At 39.6% G+C, this 17,998-nt stretch overlaps 1 protein-coding gene across 13 annotated transcripts in view; it reads left to right on the forward strand.

The window, feature by feature from the left end:
* The window catches only part of CELF1 (CUGBP Elav-like family member 1), a 59,551-nt gene extending 45,436 nt beyond the window's left edge, over positions 1-14,115 (forward strand). For 9 of the 13 annotated variants that reach the window (XM_063158888.1, XM_063158889.1, XM_063158886.1 and 6 more), the window contains 5 exons: positions 2,145-2,258; positions 2,422-2,607; positions 3,472-3,615; positions 5,272-5,440; positions 11,135-14,115. In XM_063158888.1, the coding sequence (XP_063014958.1) occupies positions 2,145-2,258; positions 2,422-2,607; positions 3,472-3,615; positions 5,272-5,399 (572 nt within the window). In that variant the 3' untranslated portion in view covers positions 5,400-5,440; positions 11,135-14,115. The remainder of the gene's footprint in view (positions 1-2,144; positions 2,259-2,421; positions 2,608-3,471; positions 3,616-5,271; positions 5,441-11,134) is intronic. The other 4 variants (XM_063158890.1, XM_063158891.1, XM_063158881.1 and 1 more) reach the window with 1 other exon arrangement.
* Positions 14,116-17,998: the final 3,883 nt, after the last annotated feature.

Below are 17,998 nucleotides of genomic sequence, written 5' to 3' on the forward strand. Positions count from 1 at the left end.
AAGAAATCCTAGATTCACAGATGGCTCTGTTGGTATATAGGCTATATGCAGGAAGCATTCCTTTGTAATTGCCCTGTATTTCTGCTCTACTGTTACTTATCTGCCTTTTGTCATCATCAGAAATGTGATGCTATCTTCAATTCCTATGTACACAGGATAAAGAAAATACAGACAAGTCTTTTGTTTTCTCAGCATTTTCAGTACTAAAGCATTTCTTGTTTTGCCTGAAGAAATTTCTGATAAAGGCAGCTAAACTAAAATAACCATGCGATCAGCTTTTTATAGTGGTTTAACTTAATTTATTTAAAATCACAACCTTTTAAAGTAGGGAAGGTATCCATTTTCCCTCTCACTTTGTTCTCTAGCCAGTTTTTACCTTAGCTACTGCTGTTTTATTTGGGATAGATTTGGAAGGGATTTTTAAAATTGTGTTCTCATCTGTCAAATATAGTGTCTTTTTGAATTATAAAGATCAACAATGAAATGTTAGAGAAGCAAGTGCTATTCTAAAATCAAGGTAACTGTATGATTTCTGAACTCTGGCTTTGATTCAGTCAGCTGTGCTAATTTTTCTACCAGCTTGACGCTTATACTGTAACTTTTTCCCTGTGTTTTCCCAACATTTAATATGCTATTGATAGTAAGGCAGGAAGTGTGTCCTTTCATCAGAGTAAGCATCTTAAAATAGTTTGGGACATTATCTCTCAATTTTTGATTTAATAGGACAGTTTGTCTTAAGTACTGGAGGAGGTTTGTCATTCCATCTGTTATTACAAAAAGTGGTATGAAGTGCAGCTCTCTGGTTCTCATGCAGCTTTGGTTAGGTACAACTACTTTAGTTAGAGGGTTTTACATAGTTTTTACATAGTTCCAATATCCCACCCCAGCAGAGACTTTGTGCCATAAACATGAAATGGTAAATATGTAGTGTGGGTGAAACTGCTTGAAAGATGCTAACAATTCTTTGAAAGGTTTTAATTGAGCATAATTGAGAATCACAAAAACATGAAGAAAATTGAAAATGCCTCAGATTCAGTTCTTCTCTTACGTCCTTGGCCAATCTGATAAATTCCTCCTGCAAACAGATTACAAGATACTTCTACAGCATCAGTCTTCAGTATCTTTTAATTTTTAGCAGTCATAAATATTTTCTAGTGCATCTTGTGCAGGAAATATAAACATCTTGGTTAATAGCAACACACATAGCTTTTCTTCTGCAGTAGTGTACAAACCTCTTAGAAAAACCACTGCTATATAATCATAAAAATACTATGCATTTCTTATTTTATCATGTCCATAAATCTTTGTAGCTGATCTCAGTGTGAACTTCTTTTTCTTTTGACATACCAGCTTTTTTTCTCATTACTTTGCTATTGATTTCTGTAGAACTAACTGTACCTGGTGTAGAATTTGGAGAGCCATGTAAGCTGTTACGGTCCTAGGTACTATATTGGTAGACTTCTCTAACTGAATCAATGTAGTTGAAGATGTTGCTGGAATAGAGGACAGACTATTTATTTTTGGATGTGCATTTCAAGACTTCTCTCAGTCCTAGCCGCAGCTGTGGCAGCAGGATTTTTAATAGAAAATTATTTAATGTGTCAGAATAATCTGGGCATGTGGTGTTCCTGTTCTGGCAGAAAACCGTATGTTCAGCTTTTTGTATTGTCCCTAGTACCTATGTTTGCAGGTCTTTTTCACCTTGAGTGATGTTTCAAGGATATGTGTTAATACATAGCAAGTGACTCTTACTTTGGGCAGCAGGAAACAGAGCATCACTGCTGATTACCTTATGTTGAGATACAGAGTTTAGCCAACATTTATATAATGTCTCAATCTTACATGTCTTACACTTACTGACATTATTATTGCTACAAAGGGTAGATGTTATGATGAAGTAGAAATTTTTAAAAATGTAGGAAGGGCTTAGAACATAACATATATGTTCTTATATTAGAACATGTAACAGTATGATCAATCAAGTTGTGTGGGTTTGGGGTTTTTTTTTTCTTTACATAAAGTATTCTGTGTTGCCTGGATCTGTTCCTTATTAGTTTTTTTTTTCTACTGGAATAACTTAATGAAGAAGTTGAATTATCAGGACTAAAAATATGAGTTGAAGCTTAATTGTTTTATTTTAATAGCAGGTTCCTCACCTAGTTCCAGTAGCAGCTCTTCTGTTAATCCAATGGCTTCTCTTGGAGCTTTGCAGACACTGGCAGGTGCTACAGCAGGCCTCAACGTTAGCTCTTTAGCAGGTAAGTTATGTCTAGTGCTGATTCTCATTCCTCAGCCTGTGCTAGGTCTCTGGGGTGATTTTTTTGCTCCCTGCTTTCTGTAATTGTGCAGAGCATTTGAAAGGTTGTTGATCTGGCTCAGTGGAAGCACTCATTCATCTTTTATTTCCTCTTTCTTATACAGGCATGGCAGCCTTAAATGGAGGACTTGGCAGTGGTGGTCTCTCAAATGGGACAGGTAGTACAATGGAAGCCCTCACACAGGCTTATTCTGGAATCCAGCAATATGCTGCTGCTGCACTGCCCACACTCTATAACCAGAGTCTCTTAACACAGCAGAGTATTGGTGCAGCAGGAAGTCAAAAAGAAGGTAGGCAAAAAGTTGTAGAAACTACTTAAGATGGGTTTTCAAAAGGGCAAGCTTAGCCCTTGCACTTACTTTACCTGCAGATTTTTTTATTTGGTGTCATATTTTAGAATCCAGGAGTTACTGAAGACAAAAAAGGTCTGTGGGATCTTTCTACTAAGGGCTGCCCAAAGTAGTTTTTATACAGGATGTTTCTCATGGAGTTTTTCTATTCTTAAGTGTTTCCTTAATTGCACTCCTGTATGTTCTCAGAGGGAAGGAGAATATGAGTGTACAGCCTGACAGATCCCACTGTCAGAGAATCAGATGTGGTTTTGTTAATGCTGTTTTCTGGGTCCTTCACCTCTTCCAACAGCCAGCTACTTATGCCAGTCTTTTCACTCTAGATTCAGGTTAAATTTAATATGTAATGTAAAGTAATATAGAATGTAGGAGTAAGTTTCCAGCAAAATGTTTATAAGAGAATCTGTCAGATTACAAACAATGTGATTATTTGTATTTTGTTTGGAAATATACTTAGTTGCTTTGGGACCACAATTTTTGCATAGCCATTTTTTGTTTAGTCACCATCTAGCATTCAAACTTACTGTTCAGTTGTCATTACAGCAAGTATCTCTGAACCAGTTTTGGCACAATGTGTAAAGTACAAACAAAAGTGGTCAGAAAGAGCTAGAATTATTTGAGTGATCAATCCCAGCAAAGGGCCATGCTCATTTATTCTGGAACCAAGTGCTCTGCAGTACTGTAAACAGCAGTTTCATTGTTTTTTCTAGAAAATCTGTCTTGACTGGCTCATCCACCGTTTTTTGTGCCGTGGGTATGTGGTATCCATGCTCTTTCTGAATTTATTTTCCTACTTGTTTGAAGGTCCAGAGGGAGCCAATCTGTTTATCTACCATCTTCCCCAGGAGTTTGGGGATCAGGATCTGCTGCAGATGTTCATGCCATTTGGAAATGTCGTCTCTGCCAAGGTTTTCATTGACAAGCAGACCAATCTAAGCAAGTGTTTTGGTATGTTTGATCTACAGCTTCCTTCAAGGGGAAGCAATGGGGCAGACATTGATCTCTTCTCTCTGATGACCAGTGACAGGACCCGAGATAAAGGCCTGAAGCTGAGTCAGGAGAGGTTTAGGCTGGATATTAGAAAAAGGTTTTACACGCAGAGGGTGCATGGGCATTGGAAGAGGCTCCCAGGGAAGTGGTCACAGCACAAGCCTGACCGAGTTCAAGAAGAGTTTGGAAAGTGCTCTCAGATGGACAGTGTGATTCTCAGGGTGTCCTGTACAGGGACTTCAGTGATCTTTCTAGATCCATTCCAAATCAGGATATTTTGTCATTCTAATAAATCATTATCTGTAAAAAGCTGGCTTTTATAGTAATCTCTTTTTCAATATATTTCCTAGTCTAACTATTAAGTAAGTCGGGAATCTCTATATATTCCTAATAAATAAACCAAATGCTACTTCCAATAATAAACTGTATTTTCCTGATTTTCAGTGTGACTTTTTGCTTTTCACAATTTCTTTCTATTGTGCCCTATTATAGTTTTCTGGGCCTAGATATTTCTCACTGAGGTTAGCTCAGTTGGTTAGAGTACTGTGCTAATAATGCCAAGGTTGTGGGTTCAATCACCTTTTGAGCCATTCACTTAGGAGTTGGATTCCTTGATCCTTTTGGATCCCTCCTAATTCAGAATGATATGTGATTATTATTTGTGTTTGCAGACTGTAATCCTGAGATAGTTCTTCCTCTTGCCTCTTCCTATCTTTTCAATAATTTCAATAATAATTTGTATATATTACTCAGTACATTTTTGTTATTAATTATTTATATTAATATCTTTATAAATAACTATTGTGGGTACCATATTGCTTTTTTGTAGTGCTGTAACCTCTCATGACTGTTTTGATAGATGGAGATTTCTTGTGATTGAGTAGGAGATGTATGCCTTTCTCTATAGTTTTGATAGCTTTGTGTCTACATAAAATCATGAATTTTTTCCTATTTGAGCCAAAAGATGTGGACAATCTGATGATTTGTGAGAGCACAGAAATATGCTCATCATTCAGCTATAACACCTGTATATGGACACATAGCCATTGACTGGAGTGGGAGCTATTCTCACTCCAGACATTGAATGGAGTTATTTAAAACAGGCTCCTTCAAAACACTGGAGAAGTTTATTTTCAGGATAATTTTTTATATGCAACCTCCCATCTGAGAGCAACCTAAACACAATAGTGGTACCAGTGCTACCCTTCCTTGGCAACTATTTCATTCCAAACAAATCTTCTCCCATAATGTCGTGAGGGTGATTTCCATCTTGTATCTTAAATGAGCTTTTGCATCTGGATGAACATTTTCCAGGTTTGGTATTCTCCCAGGTATGAGTTCTTATAAACAGCAGTACTTATTTTGTTGATTGACTAAAAGTTGTTAATTTCCTGAGCTGTGTGTATCTTCTGGCCAAAATTCCATATGTCAGAAAGCAATGCTTTGTTTGAGAGCCTTTAGAAGCTGTTATACGGAGTCTGAAACAGTTGTGAGCTTCTGAAAGTGGCACTTCATGCAAGCCTCTCTGACCTTGTGAGAGCCTGCATTTCCAGTTGTGAATAGCTGTTACAGGCAGCTCTGGCATGGAGTAATTGTGTGTTTTCCTCTCCTCAGGTTTTGTAAGTTACGACAATCCTGTCTCTGCGCAGGCTGCCATTCAGTCAATGAACGGCTTCCAGATCGGCATGAAGCGGCTGAAAGTCCAGCTCAAGCGCTCCAAGAACGACAGCAAGCCATACTGAGCACCCCTCCCCTCCGGGACTGGAGTGAGAAGGATCTTCTGGTAAGTTGGAGAGGAGCGCACTTAGTGATTCGAAGCCCTAAGGCTGTGTTTTTACAGTCCTGGAAGCTGATCCATGCCTTCTATCTGGCACATCTTCCCTTGAAGACTCTGCTGCAGCCTCTGCTGAGAATCCCGCTTCGGATGGAGGACAAGTTTGTGCTTTTGTTTCCAGTGTTTTACTTTGGAGTTTAGGTGCCATATCGCTGAGGTTTTTTTGTTTAGTTTTGTTTTTTTGGGTTTTTTTCCTCCCTTATTTGAAGTTTGCCGTGTTTGTAACCAGTGTGTGTTGAGAAGGACCAATGCCAGCTCCTTGGGGGTGGGGAGAGAAGGTTAAAGGGAGCAGCAGAAACTGACACCACACTGCCTTGGGGTAGAGAGAAGGGAAAGCAGAAATAACACAGAACAGCTGATGAAAACAAAGATGGGCAAGGAGAACAGAGTCCTGGGTGAGAAAAAATTGACTCCATGTAGCCTTTGTCATGCCCCATCTGCTCTTTGAAATTTCCATCACTGTATGCCACGGTGGGGATTTACTAAATCATCTCTAAAGCAAGAGACGGGCTAAAAGGGTGAACACATTAATAAGCCAAAGGAAAACTGCAGTGATTTTTTTTTTCTTTGCTGTATATAAAATGGGGTTTATATAGCAGTGTGAATGTACACAGCACTTTATAAAACTATTAGACAATGTCTCTGCCCAGAAAATTTCACTCTCTGTCTACAGTGGAATATTAATGAGATGCAGTGAATTTCTCCATGTATAAGAAAACTTAACCTATGTACTTCATCTAGGTTTTGTGGAAAGGTAGAGGCAGGTTAGTCTGGATGAATACATCTGGGTCTGAAAACAATAAACTTTAGATCCCTGGTAACCTGCAGAAATTTTTGATGATTTTTCTTCTTAACAGTTGCTCACATTACCCATTTCTGTGGAATAATGTCCTTTTTTTGCAGAGATTGCTATGAATTCCTTTTCATAAGCATAATGTAAGTGCTGATTGTTTATTGAAATGATAACTTCCTGTTTTGTTGGGGTTTTTTGTTGGTTTTTTTAATGAACAAAATTCATGCAGTGACTTGTTCTAGTAATTAGGTGTATCTCTCTGCTGCAGTTTTCCTTTAAGGTGGTGTGTACCAGTGCTAAACAGGCTAAACCAGGAGCTGTGGAACCAGAGTATTGAGCCATTCAGTCTTTTTCTGCCCTTTGGTACAAGCTGTTATCTTTTATATTGAAGGAAAATGGAACGCACCCCTTAACTGAAGACACACGTCTGCACACCAGTGAAATTGCTAGTGCATTGCTAAGGGCCTTTGATATTCACTGGGTTTAGGGGGCTCAAAGGACTTTTGACACTCTGGCCTGAGCTGTTTCAAGAAATCTGTGTAGAGTTCCATTTTATAACCACCAAAATTCACCTCTGTCACAAGAGGAAGTTTACAATTTCTGTGTCTTTAACAGAAGTTCAATTTACCTCATAATATCTCTTTTTCCTTGTTTTCTTTGTATTCCTGAGTTGTAAAGCTGTTTCCCAGGGCTCCAGCTAACACTGCAGTCTGGGAGCCAGCTGCTAAATTATGTGTGTGGGTCAGACGTGGGGTCAGGACTTTGTGTTCTGCTCCAGCAGGAGGAGCACTAAACCCATCAAACCTGAGATCTCGGTCCGAATCCCCACTTGTGTACTGTGATCTGCTGGGAATCTTGGGCATTTCCAGGGACTGGGGCCCCTGGGACCTCAAACCTCAGAATTACAAGGCCTGATATGTAACATCTGAGGGGAGCCCTTTCCAGTTCTTAAATTGAAAATCAAACAGTTAATGTCAGTCTGTCCATATTGATGGCAGACAAATAAATCTGTCAGTATTATTTAAATAATTTTGTGGTGGCAAAGTTTCAAAGGCCAGATTGCCAAATTTCCCAGTTATGCTGGCATGTGGTACCCTTCTATGTTAATTATTTGAATCTCTCTAGAAACGTAAACATACACTGAAGTGAACCATGTACACTTGAATTCTGCACCATAGGAAAGATGTGTCCTGGTTTTCTGAGAAAAGAGTGTTGGAGTGTGAAGGCCTCCAGGGTGATAATGGGATTTTTTTATATATATATATATAAATTATATACTTTTCAAAAAAAAAGGAAAAAAAAACCATAAAAAACATAGTTGGGAGCAACTGCTCCAAGTGCAACCTGCTGTAACCAAGAATGATGTTTCTATTTTTATAGAAGTTTTATACCGCTCCGGGGTGGAGAATATTTATTACCTAAATTATTTCACTGGAAAAAAAGGCCAGGGTTTTGTAGAATCCTGAATGTGATTGTTTTACACACATAATGATGTGCATGATTGAAACTACTGATTTTCAGTGGCCTGTTTGCAGCCCAACAACTGCTAAACGAGGAAGATGAATGCTGTGAACCAGTGGAGGAGAGCGCTGTGCTCTGGGGTCTCTACAGTCACTCTTACCTTCTTTGCATCCTACCCCACTGTAATATCCAAGACCTTTGTCCTGTTTTTCTTTTAACCTGATGCTCTGGCCTCTTTACTAGTCATTTCAGTTGCCCAAAATTAGATATTTTAGCTTCTTCATCCCATACTGTGTCCTTAATACTGTAACTTACAGATCAAGTTGGCATTGTTGCAAATAGGTGCAACTCCTATTAATTTTAGGAGATGCACCAGTTTACTCTGTGGCTTAGTTTGATCAGTGGCTCCTCCCAGACATAATCACCTTAAGACACCTAACTTGGGCTAGCTCTTGTGCCTTACTGGCATAACTATAAGTATTGCCAAAAAGAAAAAGAAAATAAATCTATGCAGGTTAAATTTTAAAAGATGTGATCCTCAGATGGTTTGAATCAATGCAGTTCAGCTCTCTGAACGCAGTAGAGCTGCATGAGTTTTCACCAGCTGAAGATGTTGCCCTTTTTGTGTATTTGTTTCACATTTCCCTTTCTTGGTGTATCAATGTGTATGTTGCCAAAGTTAATAAATGTATCAAGTTTATGATTTGGGCAGATTTTTTTTTCTGATAACAAAACTGATCAGATAAAGTCAACATTTCTGTGTCTGTTTGGTGGCTGCTGCTGATTGTGGGGATTTAGGCTGCTCTTGCCTTTCAGTCTTAAGCCAGTTTTCTTCCTCACTTATTAGCAGGAAAGTCTGGGATTCTGGGGACTTGGGGCTTTTAAATTTTTAGTTCGTATCATGTTCTCATTCAAGTAATTGAAGTCAGTGTCAAATGCTCCATTTCCTGGGTAGTAAGACGGGAGTTGGGGGAGTTCAAATAAACTGCAGAAGGTTGGCTGAAGCAGCCACATGGACAAAGTATGCTATATGCTTAAAACCAAAGAACCTGATTTTCTACAAGAAAAGCTAAAAGAACTTCAGATAAAATAGAATGGCTTATTATATGTGCCACCAGGAAATACCTAAAATATTTTTAGTTTACAAGGTGGACATGGTCTACTTCATAGATTTATTCTTTTTCTCAGGAGATATTTGATTTTACTGCTGTAACAAGGTGAAAGAATTATGGACTTAGTGTCAGGACAGTGTCAGTACTATAGTAAATGAAATCAACATTTCTTCAGTCCCCTAGATAATCAACAGTCCAAAATAGGATAGCTCTTTGTAGTTTAGCTTTTTATAGTACAAAGCTGGCATTATTAAAAAATACCAGCTCAGAAGACTCTCACTGGCAAATGCATCTATCAGGAAAAAGCTTTTCACTTGCATACTGAAAGTCACATATTATGATAACTCTATCATGCAAGCTGAATCTAACTGAACTGGTAATGGCTGTGGATTAGGGAAGAACAACAAAGCAGATTGAATTTGTTCCTATTTTATTTTGAAATACCTAAAACCAACTTGGATAAAGGAAATTGCAAATGAAGGATGCAACTATGAACAGGTAAAATGCTTTGAAAGCTTCTTTTTGCAGACATTTAAACATAAAGATGATTGATATCCCTAGCATACCTGTCACAAAATATAAAACACAGAAGGCAGAATTATCATTATTGTGAGAATAAAACAAGGACAAACTGGAATAACTTTCTTCAAGTCTTTAAGACCTTGTCCAGCATCTCATGGTTCTGTTTTTATAGGCCAGTCTTTCCATAGGGCTTTGATAAAACTCAGTCTTTGCCCTCAACATAGCTGAGAGAAATATTTGAAAAATCCGTATCAAGAAAATCCCCAGACAAATCACACAGAGGGTATCGGTGGTGCATGCTAAGATGTCACTTGATTTCATGCTTTTTGTTGTTTCTCATGCCTCAGTTCATGATGAATTTGCTTTTCTGGTTTAAGAGTGAAATCTTGCACCTATCTGCAAATTATCTAGAGTATTTCTTGAAATACAGAAACAAGTGCAAGAGTTGCATTGTACTCTGTTTGCTGGAGTTGGTTTAAACTCTGGACTAAAGTCCTTTCCCTTTATTGGAAAGCATGAAAAGCAAATTAATCTCAGCAGTTCTACTAAGAGGAGTGTTGCTGATTTAGTAGACAATGTGTTTCTTGTTGCTTTGGAATGAGAATCAACACTTGCTATTCTCAAATTATGTTAGATAATATGCAAATCTCACCTTGTTCTAGTCTGTAACCAGAAGCTTTGAGATGTGAAAAAGATTAAGGCCACTAACAGGAGCTAAAAGGGAGTTGGGGTTGTGGGGAGGCAGAATAAAAAAACAAACCATATCCTCTCTCTTCTGCCTCCCACTCTCATCCCAGAATGTTCCTTGTCTCTTGCAGCTCATAAGCTGAGGGGAGGGAACAGAGATATTTATGTCACTTAATGTAAGAATTATTTTTTTATAAACTCTTCAAGAAAATTTCAGGAAACACATTTTTTCTGCTCATCAAACTGGCAACAGTGACTGTAGAGCTTCTCAGAGCCCAAAATCTCCCCCTCATGAAACCAGGGAGCTGAGGGCTGTTACATAAAAGGTTGGGAATGGAAAATCCCTGTGCAGGTCTAATGGTATGACAAGTGCTCAGCTAGGACAAGTCTTAACTTGCAGTCAAGTCTTAAGGAATTCTTCTCTGATGTGTGAGCTTTTTGTCTTGTATAATCTTTTTTTTTTCCCCTTTTCCAAATCACCCACCCGCAGTTACATGGGCTCCTAGGGAATGAGAAGAAACTGTAGCTAAAGGAAAGAACGTGGATTTGCTGGGCTACTACTGCCTAAGAACTTCCCATGTTAGAGTGCAAGAAAAGTCTCAAATGTCAAACCACCTGTGAATCCCTTGTGTCCTCTGTCTTGTCTCTCATGGTCTCGGTATCTGTGGGCAAGCGTTTGCCCTGCAGTCATATTGGAATCGGTCTCCTGGGGAGGGAGTTTACTCTGTTCTAAACAGAGGTAGTAGACACACTGGGCATGGGGCAAGGTGACTGCATTCTAACCAGTGTGTCACTAGGTTGTGGAACACTCCACAGACTGGGTGCTGAGAGGGAAATCCAGGCCTCTGCTTCCATTTGGTTTCTGGCAGTTTGATGTTTACTTGGTGTCCTTCATGTACTTTGACTTTTACTTGTCCATCGTTGGCATGTGCTGCCCTTCCCTGTCAACTCCCTTCCCCAGGAGATCTCATTGTAAGTGCCCATTCTTGTTCTCTCTCTCCGTGTTTGGATGTACTGCTCTGTGTAACTCAGTGGGTCTCCCTCTTTCTGGTTTGTTTTTTTTTCTAGATTCCTGCCGTTTGTTCATCGTTGTGCCTAAAGCATGTCGATGTGGCGTTCAAGTACATCGTCCAAATCCTTGTCTCTTCAGCTTCTCTGATGCTTGAACTCTCACCTTTGACCTTGTGTTGACCTTTGATGCTGATGTGTATTTTTATTATGTTTGTTTCTTTTCTTTTTTTTTTTCTTTTTTTTTTTTTTTTTTTTGTGCTGCCAAATTGGTTTTGCTAGAAAGACTGCTGAAGGGGAATATTTAAACTTGCATTTGAATATAAAAGAATTTCTATTTTTCTAGACCTTCGTAAGATAACCACTTGATTTTGTGAATCTGATTCTTTGTAATTTGTCTTCAGAGCAGCCTTGCTAGCATACCTTGTGGATTATTTGTATTTCTGTGAACATACAGCCAATCACTTTCTAGGCTTAGTTTTTTTCTGTGTGCTTAGTTTTAAAAAGACAGTTCGAAGAAAAAGTCAATTATATGGTGTGACTCAATCTTTCAGGAGACTTCCTAGTCACATTTTGCTGATCTGGTTTCTGTGCTTGAGGAGACAGCATGTGTTTTTATGAGTTCAAACTTGTGACTTGAAGTGGCATCAGCAGAAAACACTTGAACTACGTTTTCCTCTGATTGTAGCTACATTTTTGCCCTGACATTTACTGATTTTTTTTAATTATTATTTTTATTTTTTTCCCTGCTTCCCTGTGTGATTATCAGTCTGCAGTGAAAATTTGATCAAAATTGGTGTTGTATTTTGTTAAGCTCTGGCATGCTTGGTTTTTTTTGTAACTACAATCTCCTCAGCAAAATGTGATGTTTTTGTTTTAATCTTTCAGACTAAGATAGTGCCCAGAAATGTTGTGCATGTTTCCTGCTGTTTTCTTCACACCCTCGTATATATCACCTTCACCTCTCTGTTTTCTATAGTTTGTGCAAAAACTGAGCAATTTAATGGGTTTCAAAGGTATCCTTTAAATTGGTGGTTTTGGTGTGACAAATATCTGATCAGAAGCCACCTGAGGGCATCTACCTGTGCACTTAGACTGTCTGCCTGACAGAGCACCTAGACCTTGCTCCATCTCCAGTGCTGTCAGAAGCTCTGAGGGTGCTTGGTTACGCTGTTCCCCTAGTGGAAGTTTTGGTGGAAGGGGATAGCTGGGAGCAGGAAGTGGGGGAACTCACAATATTTCTGTTTCCAAAGCTGTCAAAGCTAGGGCTCATTTCAAACACTGAGCATTTTGCACAACTCAGGGCACATTTCTGTGAAGTCCAGCCCTAATCTAATACCATCAGTCAGAGTTTGGTGGCAGGATTCTGGAAGGATCTAGGTTAGCTCATGAAATTAAGTGTTTTAAATTTCCCAGAGAAAGCATTTGTAACACTGGTCCTACAACTGCTGGCTCTTTTCCCAAATGACAAGCACAATACAACAGCCTCTGAAGCTGTTACCTGAACAGGGTACCATCCCCAGCTCTCTTTTCAAGGGCCTTAGCTGGGGAATCTCTGCGGAGATTTTTTTAGTTTTTGTTTAGTTTTTAATTGGGTAATGAGCTGAGCAGTTCTGATGGCTTGCAGGATGAACTAGAACAGGTTACTGCTCTCTGGGTAGCAGGCTTCCCCTGCCCTACGTACCATCTGCACAGGTAGAAACTGGGAAGTAGCTTCTAGATGAAGGCACCTGAAGAGTGTGTGCTGTGATGAAGTTTCAGTCAGAAGCAGCAGCAAGCTAGTGTAGGTATCTTAACAGTTGAAATAATGTGAAATGGAATTCCAGGAGAAGGGGTTTTGCTGAGAAAACAAGAGTTTGATTGGATAGAAATCTTCATTTTGTCCAGTGTTTGGGATAATGTAAAGATGCAAAGATTGTTTTCTATCCTACTCCTGAGTTGGTTGAGGATACTGTATTCTCACTAGGTATTGACCAGAGTTGTGTAGACAACTTAATCTGCTTACAAAAGAGAACAGTTTGAATATGGTACATGTACCTGGGAGTGAATCGTGAGGCTGAATGCAAAAAGGTAGAGACTGGTTTAATTGGGAAGTAGGGTTGGGGGCTGGCTGCTGTTAGTCCCACAGTCTGAATGCACAGGGCTGTGTGCCAGGGGGCACTGATGCCCTGCAGTGTGTGGAGGAGCTGCCAGTACGTTTCTGTACGTGTGCGTTTGGTTCCGTAAGGAACCTTGGGGAAGCCTGTGGAAAAATATCTGAAGAAAACCAAAATGCCAAATGTTGGGTGTTTCTTTCCTTTCTTCTTTCCTTTTCTTCCTTTGGTTGTTTTAATTGTTCTGTGGTGGTTTTAACGAATTTGAGACAGTGGAGCAGCAGCTGCCTTTCTGATTTTTGGCTGCTTTTTGTGAATAATTTAAAAAGAAAATTTACATTTTGGAGACAAACCTGTGGGCTTTTTTATTGGTACAAACATTGTATTTAACACTAGGGGTTTTGTACAGTTTTTTGCCTTTTCTACTAGAAAACAATGTAAAGTGATTCACAATGTGATGAGAAAACAAATTGCCACTATGACCAAATGTAGAGTCTGTTCTGCAGTTAACGGGATTTAATCAACTCGAAGTCGTGGTTCAGTCGTAGAAATGCTTTTCTTTACCTTGTTTGAGCTGTTCCTTTTTTTTCTTGTTTTGATTTGCAAAACAAAATGTCTTTTTGTGTGAAATTGTGTTGTACTCTGTAGAGAATTACAGATTTTACTTTAATGGTTTAAAAAGCAGAGGAGCGCGTGTTGCTTTTCTGATCTGATCACAGTTTGTGTAGTGGATTTAAAAATGAAAAGATTTGTTACAAGTTTGGAACAAGCGAGTATGTGTTAAAGGAATTTTCTTCCTTTTGTGTGTGTGTTTTTTTTTCTTTTTGTCCCAAAGGGCAACTTAAAGCTGTTTTAATTGCACAGACACACCGACAACAAGTCATTTTGTATATGCCAAGTGTGGTACCTTCCTTTGTTTATTTGCTATTAAACTGTTTGAGAAGAGTCCTTGTGTGTTGTATTTGTGTCTTAAGCTTGAGGTTCTTTTTGGGGTTCAAGTGTGAGAAGATGAAGACAAAGATGAGAGACCTATTTTACAGTTTCCTAGTTGTGAGACACAAAAATATTCATGGCCCGGTACCACTTGTTCTGGATGTACAATATCACACTGGACTTTTGTTTCTGTGTAAATGAGCTACTTTGAGTGGAAATGGAAAACGTTTTCTCGTTTAGATATGTCCATTTTGGATCATTTGAGAGTCAAGTCCTCCTTAGATATGTAAAAGCTGAGGATCTTGGATTATGCAAATATGTTCAACACTTAGGAGCGAGGAGTGGGCATATCCAGACTCACAGAACTGGTGCCAAGCAGTCATGTGCCTGTCCATGCACTTGTGCTTCGGGGTGTTTCAGGGGCTCAATACTTTGGGCAGAGCAGCAGCCCTCAGCTCTGCAGGAGCAGCACCAGTGCGTGGTGCTGTGTGGGGTTAGAGAGGCACCAGCTTATGCCACTCTCACAAGCTGCTCACTTGCCACTGCCTCCTTCCCTTCTAGGAGCACAGCCAAGCTGGCTGAATCTGTCCTGGTACTGCAGCATCAGGTACCTGCAGCCGTCAGCGCTTCTCATCCTGGAAACACTACACAGGGAAACTGCAACTGGCTTTGCTCTTAGAACTAAGATACATGTTATGATCTTTCATTTCAAATTAATAAAAAGTATTTGGCATAGCAAAAGCATTTAGAAACCTGCCACAATTTTGACACAATTATTGCCTCTCTCAGAAGGAAAGTACCGCAATGGCCATGATTTTGCTGGCCATTTCTGAAAGCTCCTAAAATTCCCTGATGTTATTCCTTCCTTCTGCTGTCTTGCATCTTGGAGACTTGCAAGCGTTTTTAGGACAGCTGTGTTTCTCCTCTGTGTCCTTTTCCTGTGTTATCTGGGATACTCTGTTTCACCCCATCACTTCCTACATGATTGTAAATCTGAGAGCACTTGCAAAGCATCGGGATTCAGTGCTGCATTCCTTGCCCTGAGCGCACCAATTGGGGCACGAGGCACAGAGCCACCTGTTACAGACTGCCCTGGCATCCCTGCAGTTAATTTGCAGCTGTTGAGGAGAGAGGCTGCAGGGGTTTCAGTCTAGATACAACTTGAGGCCAAGGTTGGAGAGAAACAATTGAATCAGAAAAAAAGGGTTTGTTTAGGCTGAATGGAAGATTCCAGCTTGTGCAGAAAGTTCACTCACCTTGTCTTATACAATCAAAGCTTTGCCAGTTATATCTTACAGAACTGACACCAGATCTCTCTTGGGTCAGAGGTTTTTTTTTTTTATTTTTTTAAGGCTTTTTATTCAATTTAAAAGGCCACCACCAATCTGTACACAATCAAACTGCACCTAAGAGCCAGTATAATAATCTCTGAAAATAATCAGCATTTTCACATGGGTTGTTACATTTATCAGCATTTGTAGGAAATACATAAAGTTGTAGATGAAATCCTGATGCTGAATGTTCTAGGAGAAATGTTTTTCCTCTCACATCCACCTCCACCTTTCATTATTTGTTTTGACTCCACTCTTCCTGATTTTACCTGCCACATTCTGCTCTCTTCATGCGGCCAGGAGTCACTGAGGGCCTTATGGAGAGCAGGGAGAGGAGGAGAAGCAGGTCAGTGTGGTCACTGAAGAAGTGAGTGCATGAGCCACTGCGTGTATGACAGGTAAGATTCCCTAATTTGATGTTGCCAAGCACCATTCAGGCTCATTTATTTGCACTTCCTAAGGAGAAACTGTGCATCATTGATGGTAGAAGCTGTACCTGCATCTTCAATGAATTACAGCTACCTTGAGTCACAGACAGATGCCATTGCTTTTTTTGAAGTAGCACAGGCAGGCAATGTTGATCTTTTATCCCTCCTTATTTAGGCAGCTGCAGCTGGGCTCAGAGTGGTATGTTTCATATCAGAGCATGTTCCTGGATTCTTGAAAATGACCCGTTTGAACTTCCTGTCTTTAGCCCTTACTTTACTAGGGTGTTTTTATCTCAATAGGCGAGTTGCAAATTGATTCCTAAGAAACTAAGCCCTGTTTCATAGTGCTCAAAAGCAAGGAGCTAAAGTGAGGTTAACAAAATGCAGGGCAGATCATCTGTTAGATGGGTTTTGTCAGGCTGCAAGGCACCCTCTTCGTTTTGGCTATGCTGCGTGGGGAAGGGAACCGTGCTTTGCTGACCTGGTCCAAAAGAATCTCAGGATGAGTTTGTGTTACAGGCAGCTCACCTGTGGAAGGTTCATTTTGCAAAGTAGTCTGATCTACCAAGAATGATAAAATTTTTGTTTTCCTCATTCCTGAGTCCTGGCTTGATTCTGTTACATGGCAGGCTCCAGTGGCTGCTTCTCCAAGTCTAGAAATCTGAATGGCCTCACCATTGTCATTTTCTTCCATGGGGACTGATCTGCATCTTGTTTCCATCCCACCACCTACATCTAGAGAGACACAGAAGAATTACTGCAAGGAGGAGAGATTTTTTAATATTCTGAATCAGACTTTTATGCAAATCCTAAAATCTATAAAGTACCTAGCTAATAATTTCAACAGTGATGCTGAAGTGATTTTTGCACATTACCCAGCAGTGCGTCACCATTAGTTTTCTTCAGGTTCAGTAGATTTTCCCATAATTTCTACTTCCAGAGTTTGAGACTACATATAATCTATGCTGAAATATCATCTAGCACATTATATCTCTGAAAAACAAAGCTAAGTTAAATAATGCAAATATCATACTGTTTACAAGCTCCCAAAAGAGAATCAGTCTTATTGTAGCAAAATTCTTCTACAATTTAAAACATTTTTCTTTTTGAAATATTTTTTGAGGGAATTTTGGATAAAGGACAGATGTAACCCCTTAAAATCATGAGTGCTATGATGTAAAGACTCTGGGTAGACTATCGTTCTTTATTTTGTGTCCTGCTTTCTTTAAGGATATTACCTCAGGAAGGCTCCCTTGGGTTTTTGTTGACAGGCCTGGATAGTCTGATTGGTACCCTTTGAGGTGATTCTGTGGGTATTTACCTTTGCTTGGGGAAGAATTGCAACCAAATTCACCAAGAATCAGGGAAGCAGCTGGAGACATAACTGGTTTTGCAGGCAGGTCTGTTGAAACTTCAAATTGCTTCTCTTTGCCCAGTAAAAGAATCACAAACTGGTTCCTGGAACTTCTGCATCTGAAAACCATTCAATATCAATAGCATTCTCCACCTGCCCCCCTCCTCCCAGGTTTGGTGTATGTTCTTAAGAAGGACTGAATAAATCTCTGGACCACCAAGGCTGCAGCACGTTGGTGAGAGTATTAAATGTGACTCTTAGAGGAACCAGTCTGATTTTTTCAACAGTGTGGGAGACATAAAGCTATCTTTTAATGGGGCTAACACCTCTCCTGCAACCAAAAAGTGCAGATACCTATTGTTCTGTGTCTTTATTGTTATTCATCATTAAAGATCATCAAGTTCTGGATGCAGAACTTAAGCAGTGCCATTGACAACTTCTGTTGGAAACTTTTGGAGGACTGCCACACTCATCTGATGACAGGGAGCAACATTCAGTCAAGAACAAAGGTTTTCAGCATGGTTAGCTCCTTGTCCTAAAATTAGGAAGTCAGAGGTGTATTTGCAGCAAATCTGTGACAGAGCCAACCTATGTCCATAAAAACAGTCCATGATGCCAATGGGGTCCTCAGAAGGGAGGCTGATTTCATACCTAGCAAAGTATCAAGTACATTGTTGCAAGTGTAACACTGTAACAATGTAATACATAATACATATAAGATATATTTACGTGTGTACACACTGAAGTTGCCTTGTTCACACCTGACTTTTAAGACATATATTTTT

This window comes from Melospiza melodia, chromosome 6 (genome assembly GCF_035770615.1).
Source record: "Melospiza melodia melodia isolate bMelMel2 chromosome 6, bMelMel2.pri, whole genome shotgun sequence".
Lineage (NCBI taxonomy): Eukaryota > Metazoa > Chordata > Aves > Passeriformes > Passerellidae > Melospiza > Melospiza melodia.